Genomic DNA, 12,522 nt, shown 5'->3' on the forward strand with positions numbered 1-12,522 from the left:
ACCACAGCAGTTGTCTCACAGTGCTCTTTTAAAAAAAATATAATAATAAAAAAATGGACGACTCCACTTTTCCATTTTTTTCAGAGGAGTGACCAAAGACGAATGTTCAGAGATCTATGTGGTGTAGAGTAATGAACGCTTTTCGGGTCATTCTTATGATCCCATAGAAGTAAATTTGTGAAAAAATATGGGAGTTTCCCGGTTTTGTGGCACCACACGTAAAAATGTTTTGGTCACCTTCCAATTGCTTTTATCTCTGAACTTTTCTCGCTCGTTTATAACGAACTTTTTACGCATTTTCTTCAGTAATTCCACTTTATTATGATAAATTAAAAACGTAAGACATGACTGAAGACACAACGTCGTACAACAGAGGAGCTTTGCAACACTGTGTTTACATTGCAGTATGGGAACGTCAGAGACTCATCCCAGTCATCTTATTGGTTGCTGCTGGAGTAGGCCGAATATGAAGTTGAAATGTAATGGCGTTGTCCAAAGTTTACAGAGCAGATCGCGAGTCACATTCATTTTAAACACGTTACAGTTCGTTTTTGAAAATTCAGAATATTATAAATATATTCGACTTCAAGAATGTTACTGGAATCAGTTAACATCGAAATTTTGTGAAAAATAAAGTTTTTCACATTTGATACTGAGTCCTCAAGTGTCATACGTGCTTCTGGGATCCAAGAGATCCACAGCACAAATGCTGAAGGAAAATCAGTATGATTCATGAAAAATTGCTCAAGCACTCAAAGGTCTTACCGGGGACGTGAGAAAGACATTAAATTCATTAGATTCCTGAATCAGGTGCGAACGGAGCGAATAAGCACAAGCATTGTAACTCTTCCTATTAAAAAGGAAAAGTACAATAATATTCAAAAATGGCTCAAATGGCTCTGAGCACTATGGTACTTAACATCTGTGGTCAGCAGTCACCTAGAACTTAGAATTACCTAAACCTAACTAACCTAAGGACATCACACATATCAATGCCCGAGGCAGGATTCGAACCTGCGACCGTAGCGGTCACGCGGTTCCAGACTGAAGCGCCTAGAACCGCACGGCCACACAGGCCGGTCAATAAAATTCCTTGACAGTAAATAAGTCCGAGTATGTAGCTATTGCACTGATGAAAATTGGAAATATACGAAACACCTGATCATTCTCGCTGCTTACGTTCATGGTATCTGTAACTACATGCCTGATGTATAGCTGCTGTTTCAGAGATCCTTAATGATAAATAAAAATGGTTTATCCCGGATCGTGCTATCTGCCCTATAACAGAGCATATAGCACATTTTATCACGTAGCGAATGTGAAAGGTTGTACGTATATTTCACATTTCTTAGTTCTATTTTAATGACATTATCTTTCTCACGCGTACTTTAACAAAATCGTCACGTGCTTCACCTGTGTCACTGCAGACATCAGAAACTATCTGATATAAAGTAGCTACCGGCTATTATGGCAGATGAGTGTTGGTCCCACTAGAGAACAGATCTGTGTTGATAAGTTCCTGGTGCATGATTCAGGTTTGGATTTACAATACAGCAAATCTTCTGTTGGACGTTGTCTTCTAAAACAGCATATTGGAACAGTGCAGTGACGGATTATTTCGGTGTGTTAAACAGTTTGATTTAATATCGGAAAAGACAGAATGATATGTGGCTTTATAGTTGTACTTTGTTGAGTATTAGTGTTGAACAATGCAGTGGACCTCACACACGCATTTCTACCACATTACTGCATCTGGACCATTTAATATCGCCAGTGTAGTATATGTCCTACCATCGGTTAGCTGTAGTTGTAACAACAAGGCTTATTACACCGAATATTGATCATGAGCTCATAAGATACAGGTTTTAAAGTGAACAAATCTACGTACTTACTTTACTTCAGTTGTGGCCTACATCATTGTAGTGAAATTCCGTTATGGTATCCTGTATTTATTGAACAAGCATATTTTAGCTCATGTATGCAGTCGTCAAGGGACACCGAAGGCAAGATATTCACAGGTTCAAATGGCTCTGAGCACTATGGGACTTAACATCTGTGGTCATCAGTCCCCTAGAACTTAGAACTACTTAAACCTAACTAACCTAAGGACATCACACACATCCATGCCCGAGGCAGGATTCGAACCTGCGACCGTAGCAGTCGCGCGGTTCCGGACTGAGCGCCTAGAACCGCTAGACCACCGCGGCCGGCTATTCACAGGTACTTAAACCATTTTTTAACTACTCACTAATCGGTGGGAAGTTACAAGCACAAAATCTCAAACGCTTCGATTTTCTTCTTTTCCTCTTTTCCTACAATCGGTGATTCACTAGGACACGAACGCCAGCGGCCTTGCCTCGTGCAACACACCGTTTCTCCTCAGATCACGGAAGTTAAGCAACGTTCGGTGTGGCCCAGTTCATGGATGGATAACCGCCTGGGTAGGCCACGTGCTTTTGGCTACGTTCCCTTTGCATTTACAGCAAAGGGGGCGAGGGGTGGTGGCGTAAATTCATGATCACCAAACTTTGCGCCAACGTCCTGTGTTAAATTCCAAACCCCTCCGTAGTGTCACATGAAACGAGTGCATTTGACACTGTTTATCGTGAGCCGTTCGTCAGATGGGAACGTAGAGCTCGGCCGCCCTGTTGGTTCTCTTCGAGTGGAGTAGACTGTGCCGGCGCCGGTTTCACCCTTTCCATTCTCTCATTGTCATACACTACGTACACCCATTACAATCACCTACACCTATCACACTTAAACAAACAACTCTCACTGTTCGCAAAGGGAAGGTGCCATTGTGCGTGGAGAAGAGAAAAACCTTTCCATTCAAGCAGTTAAACCTGCCCTTCGGGTTCTCCCAGCCAACAATAGCAGAGGCCTATGACATTACTTTTACGTTTGCTGTCATACAACGCTGTGCTCCAAACGTACAATCAGAAATGTCGTCCTCAAATTAAGATTAAAAAGACACAAAAGCATATAAGCCCACTACTATAACACGAGTGAGCACAGCCATGATACGTCAGCTTCCGATGTTGTCAAACGAGGCCACCGTTCCCCCAGCAACGTCTAAATCAAAAATATCTTTCCGAGAAAGCTTAGCATTGGTGTCCCCTACCGTCATTCTATTGATGGCCTAAATACTGCCAGTTCACGGTCGAATAAAGGACAGCTGGTAACATGAGCAACTTAGAAGTAGATACCCCCGATGTTGCGAAGCAACTGAAGTCAGATTGTATACCAGTTATATTTCTTTCAAACTATGCTGACGAAATAGCTCCATTTTTAGTAATCATACGCAACTGCTCGCTAACGGAAAATCCGTACCTTAAGGCTGCAGAGGTGCACAGGTCACACCAATACACAAGAAAAGAATAGAAATAATCCGCTCACTGAAGACCCATATCACTGACATCCATTTGCAGCAGGATTTTAGAACTTATATTGTGATCGAGAGTTATGAAATACCTTGAAGAAAACGATCTGTTATCACATACCCCCATGCATTTAAAAACTATCTCTCTTGTGAAACACATCAGGCCCTATATTCAGACGATGAAATGAGTGCTAACGATAGGGCACGTCAAATTGACCCCGTGTTCCTAGATTTCCAGTTTTTGACTCCGTTCCCCACAAGCACCTTCTAATGAATTTGCGTGAGCGTGGAATATCTTCTCCATTGTGCGACTGGATTCGTAATTTCCTGAGCGAACGGTCACAGGCCATAGTAAGTGAAGGAAAGTCATCGAGTGAAACAAAAGTAATATCTAGCGTTCAGCAAAGAAATATTACAGGCCCTCTGCTGTTTCTAATTTATATAAGCGATTTAGAAGTCAATCTGATCAGCCTTCTTAGACTGTTTGTATACGATAATCAAGAAAAGTCATCAGATCAAAACCAATTCCAAAATGATGGAGAGAAGATATATGTACGGTGCGAAAAATGGCAGTTGACTGTAAACAATAAAAATGCGAGCCCCTCCACGTGACAACTGAAATGAATCCGTTAAATTTCGGTTACACGGCAAATCACATAAATTTAAAGGTTGTTGATTCAGCTAATCTAGCGATTACAATTAGCAACAGCTTATTTGGCACAACACACAGAAAATATTGTGGGAAAGACGAATCGACACTGGGTTTTATTTACAATACGCTTATCGGATACAGCAAACCTACTAAAGTGACTGCCAACAATAGGCTTGTCTGTCCTCTTATGGAACACTCCCGCGCGGTACGGGTTTCTCGGAAGGTAGCATTGACAAAAGACATCAAAAACGTACAAAGAAGGGTAGCTCGTTTCGATTATCGCGGAACAGGCGAGAGGGTGTAATAGATCTGAAACGCGAGTTGAGGTGTCAGTCATTAAAACAAAGGTGTGTTTAGTTGTGTCAGGATCTTTCCACGAAATTTCAATCACCACCTTTCTCCTCCGAATGCGAAAACACACTGCCTGATAAAAAAAATGAAGTACGCAGAAGAAGAGGAGGAAACGAAAGAGATTTCATGGGTTGACAGGCCATGAGATGTTATTTCACTGATTACAAAACTAAGCCAAACTCACAAGGCATTTGGCAGTATGGGCCCTCTTATCAATATGACATTGCACCCGGTATAACCTGCATGCCTGCACTCATTCGGTTGGGAATGGTGTCTTAACCTGTTGTATCCTGTTCTGAACACTGAAAGACCTGAGTCGAAACAAGGCCCCGGGAGTAGACAACATTCCATTGGAACTACTGACAGCCTTGGGAGAGCCAGTCCTGACGAAACTCTACCATCTGGTGAGCACGATGTATGAGACAGGTGAAATACCCTCAGACTTCAAGAAGAATATAACAATTCCAGTCCCAAAGAAAGCAGGTGTTGACAGATGTGAAAATTACCAAGCTATCTGTTTAATAAGTCACAGCTGCAAAATATTAACGCGCATTCTTTACAGACGAATGGAAAAACTGGTAGAAGCCGACGTCGGGGAAGATCAGTTTGGATTCCGTAGAAATGTTGGAACACGTGAGGCAATACTGACCCTACGACTTATCTTAGAAGCTAGATTAAGGAAGGGCAAACCTATGTTTCTAGCATTTGTAGACTTAGAGAAAGCTTTTGACAATGTTGACTGGAATACTCTCTTTCAAATGCTGAAGGTGGCAGGGGTAAAATACAGGGAGCGAAAGGCTATTTACAATTTGTACAGAAACCAGATGGCAGTTATAAGAGTCGAGGGACATGAAAGGGAAGCAGTGGTTGGGAACGGAGTGAGACAGGATTGTAGCCTTTCCACGGTGTTATTCAATCTGTATATTGAGCAAGCAGTAAAGGAAACAAAAGAAAAATTCGGAGTAGGTATTAAAATCCATGGAGAAGAAATAAAAACTTTGAGGTTCGCCGATGACATTGTAATTCTGTCAGAGACAGCAAAGGACTTGGAAGAGCAGTTGAACGGAATGGACAGTGTCTTGAAAGGAGGATATAAGATGAACATCAACAAAAACAAAACGAGGATAATGGAATGTGGTCAAATTAAGTCGGGTGATGCTGAGGGAATTAGGAAATGAGAGATTTAAAGTAGTAAAGGAGTATTGCTATTTGGGGAGCAAAATAACTGATGATGGTCGATGTAGCGAGGATATAAAATGTAGACTGGCAATGGCAAGGAAAGTGTTTCTGAAGAAGAGAGATTTGTTAACATCGAGTATAGATTTAAGTGTCAGGAAGTCGTTTCTGAAAGTATTTGTATGGAGTGTAGCCATGTATGGAAGTGAAACATGGACGATAAATAGTTTGGACAAGAAGAGAATAGAAGCTTTCGAAATGTGGTGCTACAGAAGAATGCTGAAGATTAGATGGGTAGATCACATAACTAATGAGGAGGTATTGAATAGGATTGGGGAGAAGAGGAGCTTGTGGCACAACTTGACAAGAAGAAGGGACCGGTTGGTAGGACATGTTCTGAGGCATCAAGGGATCACAAATTTAGTAATGGAGGGCAGCGTGGAGGGTAGAAATCATAGAGGGCGACCAAGAGATGAATACACTAAACAGATTCAGAAAGATGTAGGTTGCAGTAGGTACTGGGAGATGAAGAAGCTTGCACAGGATAGAGTAGCATGGAGAGCTGCATCAAATCAGTCTCAGGACTGAAGACCACAACAACAACAACATCCTGTTCTGATGCAAGCTAGCCCACAATAGTAGTAAGTGGTCCGTGATATCCAGGATACTGGCATTGGAACGGCGTTCAGTCGGAGATGGTCCCACATACGTTCAACCGCTGACACGTCTATGTGTATTGATGGCCACGGAGCACTTCAGCGTAACGCAGGCACTGCATAGAGCGAGCACTGTCCTGTATGAATGCATAGTTCCACGACGATATATACTGACAAAATTCTTTCGGACTTCCAGTCGCGTCAAGTCGTTTGAAAACCACGAGCTTTCCGCCGAGTGCTTCTCGGCCATTTTCAAGTGGTGACTGTTGAATGTTTGCTGCTGGCGTCCTTATATACTCGCGGTGCTTTCAATGACGTCACTGGCGATCGCTCCCGCTTCAACATTCCGATGGCCGGGTTTCAAGCTGTGCTTATGTGCATACTGCCTTGTTTATTGAAATCTCTGTCAGCAAAGAAGGGAAATGAAGTCGCCTTTATGGTAAGAGCTGACTATGGCTCGAGCATCCGGCTGATGCTGGAGGAGGAGACATATCAAGAACAGTCAATGGATCCAACATCATCTCTGCCTCGTGATGACTGGGTGTTGTGTGCTCAGAGCCATTTGAACCACTTTTTTAACAAACATCTAGAATAACGGGAAAAACGCCGTAGCTTCTTGAGCGGTCTTCATTGGAAGAAAATGTCATTAAGAACCTGCTCCCTCAGGCACCTCGATTACTTACATTATGGCCTTCCAAATGTTCATAATAAAAGCATAACCCTACGTCCCATCGTGACCATCATTGAATCACCGACTTAAAAAAATGTCTCTGAGCACTATGGGACTTAACATCTGAGGTCGTCAGTCCCCTAGAACGTAGAACTACTTAAACCTAACTAACCTAAGGACATCACACACATCCATGCCCGAGGCAGGATTCGAACCTCCGACCGTAGGGGTCGCGCGGTTCCAGACTAACGCGCCTAGAACCGCTCGGCGATCACCAACTTACAGGCTCGCAAAAATCTGGCCACTCTCCTTACTCCGCAGATTGGTCACTGTGTACACCACATCAAGAATACGACCGACTTAAATGCTTGCGGCTTGGAGAAGGAGATATGATGGTCAGTTTTGATGTGGAGTCATTATTCACGCGCATTCTCATCACAGAGTCTGTAGATCTGCTCTCCAAGTTATTTGACGACACTGTTGTGGATTTATTTAAGCACACTCTGACGTCATCGTATCTTTTGTGTGATGGAGAACATTTTAACGAAAAGGACGGCTTTGTAGCCAACATGTTTACGAGTACTTCAAGGACATCGCCCTGGACACGGCTCCTGGAGATCCTAGTCATTTTTCGTTACGTCAACGGCACGTTCGTTGCCTGGTTTCATGGACGTGAAAAACTAAATTCCGCCCGAACAGGGCATGAAGGCCCAATGGTACCGACCGGCCGCCGTGTCATCCTCAGCCCACAGGCATCACTAGATGCGGATATGGAGGGGCATGTGGTCAGCACACCGCTCTCATGGCGGTATGTCAGTTTACGAGACCGGAGCCGCTCCTTCTCAATCAGGTAGCTCCTCAAATCTCCTCACAAGGGCTGAGTGCACACCGCTTGCCCACAGCTCTCGGGTCCGCAGCTCGTGGTCGTGCGGTAGCGTTCTCGCTTCCCGCGCCCGGGTTCGATTCCCGGCGGGGCCAGGGATTTTCTCTGCCTCGTGATGACTGGATGTTATGTGCTGTCCTTAGGTTAGTTAGGTTTAAGTAGTTCTAAGTTCTAGGGGACTGATAACCATAGATGTTAAGTCCCATAGTGCTCAGAGCCATTTGAACCATTTTGAACAGCTCTCGGCAGACTGGATGGTCAGCCATCCAAGTGCTAGCCCAGCGCGACAGCGCTTAACTTCGGTGATCTGACGGGAACCGGTGTTACCACTGCGGTAAGGCCGTTGGCTATGGACGTGAAAAGCACGCAGAATTCTTGGACCACATCAACATCATCCATGATAACATCATGGTCACGGCAGAGGTTGAGACAGATGGTGCCTTGCCTGTTCTTCACATCCTCGTCCATAGCCACAATGTTTCCGGAAATCTATCAACAGGAACCGATGTCTGCATGCGACCAGGTATCACCAACCATCGCAGGAAAGTTCTGTTCACAGGACCTTGATGCGTCGAGAGGGAGCCGCTTCAGACGCTGAAAACCTTTCGAAGGAACTGAGCCACTTACGAAAGCTATTCAAGGAAAATGGCTGCAACGACGGCCAAATTTAGAATGCTGTCTTCCCGAAGTAACGTAAGTAAAAGGTCCCTGAGGGGGACACAAAGAAGCTCGCGTTTATGCCGTTCAGTAGCTGAATAACAGGAAATGTTAGACGGCTCGTAAAGAGTGATTAAATCGATTCGGTCTTCAGGGTCCCAGAAGAAATTCGACAACTAATGAGGCCTGTGAAAGCGATGTAGGCCTCAGAATGACAGAACTGTACAAAACACCGTGTGGGTGTGGACAGTTTTACGTCGGACAGACTGTGCGCATTATTGAACAGCACTGGGTACAACACGAGAGATGTTATCACCTACGGTGTCCTGAGAAATTATGTGTAGCAGAACATGCTCTAGAAAATGGACACCGTATTGCAATCGACAAACTATCTGTTTTTACACGGACTAATAGTTTTTGGGCCAGAGTCATAAAAGGAGCGAACTTTTGACAGCATTCTGAATAAAGGCGGCGGCCTGCAGCTAACCACAGCTTGGAACCTGGCCGTCAGAAGGTTGAAGCGGACGCGGCAAGCGCGCAATGAAAAAATTACCATATATGGCTCTGAGCGAGCATCAGTGACGTCATTGAAGGCAGCACAGCTATATAAGGATGGCAGCAGCAATCATTCGACTTTCACCACTTGACAATGGCAGAGGAGATCTCGGCCTAAAGCTAGTGGATTTTAAACCACTCGACGCGCCTGGAAGCCCGAGAGAATTTTATGAGCATTATCCTGTAGAAGAATGGCACCCCCCAGTACTGTCGCATGAGAGGGAACGTATGAGGACGCAGGATTTTCGTGACGTACAGTTGTGCCGTCAGAGTTCCCTCAGTCAGTACGAGCCTGACCTGAAATCAAACACGATGGCTTTCCAGACCATGACGCCGATAATAACAATGCTGTGCTTCTCCGAAACATTGTAAGCTTGGGAATTCTGCCCAAGACGGCGCCACACTCGCTGAGGTTGGTCATCTGGAGTTGTGCAGTACTGCGGCACATCATCTAAACACAATCCGACGCCATTCATCGTCAGTCCATTGTTCCTGTTCACGGGACCACTTCAGACGCAGCCGTTTGTGTTGTGGTCTTGTGCGGCTGCTCTTAGTCTCCGAGGAATGCTGAGAGATGACACTGAATGTTGCAGGGAGTCTATTACTTGTTCTCTGGTGGCAGGCACAAGATGTGAAGGGTTTAAGATGTGCTTGGTGCACAAAACGAAAATCTTCCTTTGTGGAGACCAGACGTGGCCGACCAGGTACATGCCTTGCCTCAACGTGCCATGCAGTCCGACGTCGAGTCGCTGTCGCATCAGTATGTCCTGGATATTGCACGATCCGACCAGTTGGCCAAATGGAGACCCACAATGAGGCCTCTTTGAAACTCTCTCAGGTACTGATGACATTGTCTCACACGAGTATACGGCAGCTTCCTGTCCTTCACATTGATCACTCAGCATCTGACTCTGTCCACGCTCCCTACCACGCCTTGTGACAACAATTAACACATGCAACGGTAATGCTCTCTGATGGCCGTTGTGCCTGCCACAAAGAACATAACAGAACTCAGAACTCGCACGGAAGAATTTAGTTGTTTATTTATCCCACTTTCTGTTCGAGAGCGCAACGGTCGAGATATAGTAGCGAAGTAGGCTATATAATAGTGACCGCTAAGGGTCACAAAAGCAGGTGATTTTATTTTGTGGACGGCTGGTTTGCGCTTGTGAATGTCTTCAGATGGTTTTACATCATTGTTGGAGACCACTGTTTAAATAAAAATCAGATAATGTGATGATAATTAAATAGACCCAACTGAAACAATTGGAAGTTACTAAGCGACATAGAAGTATCAGTATTTACTATATTGTATAACACAGTTCGATGTGTAAACAATCGAAATATTTTTGTAAAAAAAGATGGTAAATGTAATATGGAAACGACGTGGACAGTCCAGCTGTATGTCAGTACTATAACACAGGGTGGTCATAAATTATCTTTAGAAATTAAGGCTTTAATGTCTTTAAAACTATACTAGACATTAGCAAATGGTTTTCAATATGTGATGCAATTACTCATAAAGCTTTTTTCCTTATTCACACACACCAGTGTGTGCGTCCTTAGTGCGACGGATAATGTGTAGTTGGAATTCCATTTTTCTCCACGTACGATTCGAGATCTCCACGGTGGCGCATTCAGCCGCATTACGAATTCGTGCCTTCAAGTCGTGCAGGTCTGAAATCTTGGTTCGGTACACCAGATCCTTAGCAAACGCCACAGGAAGAAGCCTAGTGGTGTGAAATCAGCGATCGTGGCGTCTGTACCTATAAGGCCACACACTGAGCTTTCTCCTGTGGCGTCCACATTTTCAAGTTCAATTTTGCTTCAAAATTGCGTCACCTGGAAGGTAAAAATAACTTTATGAGTTGTCTTATCACATGTTAAAAACCGTTTGTTAATATCTAGTATAGTTTTAAAATGATTGAAGTCTTAAGTGGTAAAGATAAATTATAGAAACCCTGCGCTTTATAACGTATGTACTTCCACTTGCTTCAAATGGATCTATTTAGTCATCATCGCATGATACGGCTTTTATTTAAAGAGTGATCGCCAATATTGAGCACAGAAACATGTAAGTGAATGTAAAACCACCTGAAGATGGGCGCAAGCCCGAAACCGTTCGTGCCTCAAACAGAATCATCTTCTATTATCACTGGCAGTGGTTATTATTCTCCACCCTATAAGGGAGTTCGACTGTATCCATTATGGATAGAATTCACTTAGTGTCAAACTCGTCCCATAAATCTCGTGCTAAGAACTTAATTCTGAATTGCAGAATAGTCACGTAGTGTCCAAGGAGTAGAAAAGCAACTGGAATCACTCAACAGAGGAAATTCCACTGGACCTGACGGGATACCAATTCGATTATACACAGAGTCCGAGAAAGAGCTTGCCCCCCTTCTAACAGCTGTGTACCGCAAGTCTCTAGAGGAACGGAAGGTTCCAAATGATTGGAGAAGACCACAGGTAGTCCCAGTCTTCAAGAAGGGTCGTCGAGCAGATGAGGAAAACTATACACTTATATCTCTGACGTCGATCTGTTGTAGACTTTTAGAACATGTTATTTGCTCGCGTATCATGTCGTTTCTGGAAACCCAGAATCTACTCTGAAGGAATCAACATGGATTCCGGAAACAGCGATCGTGTGAGACCCAACTCGCTTTATTTGTTCATGAGACCCAGAAAATATTAGATACAGGCTCCCAGGTAGATGCCATTTTCCTTGACTTCCGGAAGGTGTTCGATACAGTTCCGCACTGTCGCCTGATAAACAAAGCAAGAGCCTACGTAATATCAAACCAGCTGTGTGACTGTATTGAAGAGTTTTTAGCAAACAGAACACAGCATGTTGTTATCAATGGAGAGACGTCTACAGACACTAAAGTAACCTCTGGCGTGCCACAGGGGAGTGTTATGGGACCATTGCTTTTCACAATATATATAAATGACCTAGTAGATAGTGTCGGAAGTTCCATGCGGTTTTTCGCGGATGATGCTGTAGTATACAGAGAAGTTGCAGCATTAGAAAATTGCAGCGAAATGCAGGAAGATCTGCAGCGGATAGGTACTTGGTGCAGGGAGTGGCAACTGACCCTTAACATAGACAAATGTAATGTATTGCGAATACATAGAAGGAAGGATCCTTTATTGTATGATTATATGATAGCGGAACAAACACCGGTAGCAGTTACTTCTGTAAAATATCTGGGAGTATGCGTGCGGAACGATTTGAAGTGGAATGATCACATAAAATTAATTGTTGGTAAAGTGGGTACCAGGTTGAGAATCATTGGGAGAGTCCTTAGAAAATGTAGTCCGTCAATAAAGGAGGTGGCTTACAAAACACTCATTCGATCTATACTTGAGTATTGCTCATCAGTGTGGGATCCATACCAGATCGAGTTGACGGAGGAGATAGAGAAGATCCAAAGAAGAGCGGCGCGTTTCGTCACAGGGTTATTTGGTAAGCGCGATAGTGTTACGGAGATGTTTAGCAAAGTCAAGTGACAGACTCTGCAAGAAAGGCGCTCTGCATCGCGG

At 43.9% G+C, this 12,522-nt stretch overlaps 1 protein-coding gene across 1 annotated transcript in view; it reads right to left on the reverse strand.

The window, feature by feature from the left end:
- Positions 1-10,626, reverse strand: part of LOC126484755 (SET domain-containing protein SmydA-8-like) — an 88,358-nt gene extending 77,732 nt beyond the window's left edge. Inside the window, exon 1 of the mRNA XM_050108350.1 lies at positions 10,591-10,626. Within this exon, the coding sequence (XP_049964307.1) occupies positions 10,591-10,626 (36 nt within the window). The remainder of the gene's footprint in view (positions 1-10,590) is intronic.
- Between the last annotated feature and the right edge of the window lie 1,896 nt (positions 10,627-12,522).

The sequence above is a fragment of the Schistocerca serialis genome, chromosome 6 (genome assembly GCF_023864345.2).
Source record: "Schistocerca serialis cubense isolate TAMUIC-IGC-003099 chromosome 6, iqSchSeri2.2, whole genome shotgun sequence".
NCBI lineage: Eukaryota > Metazoa > Arthropoda > Insecta > Orthoptera > Acrididae > Schistocerca > Schistocerca serialis.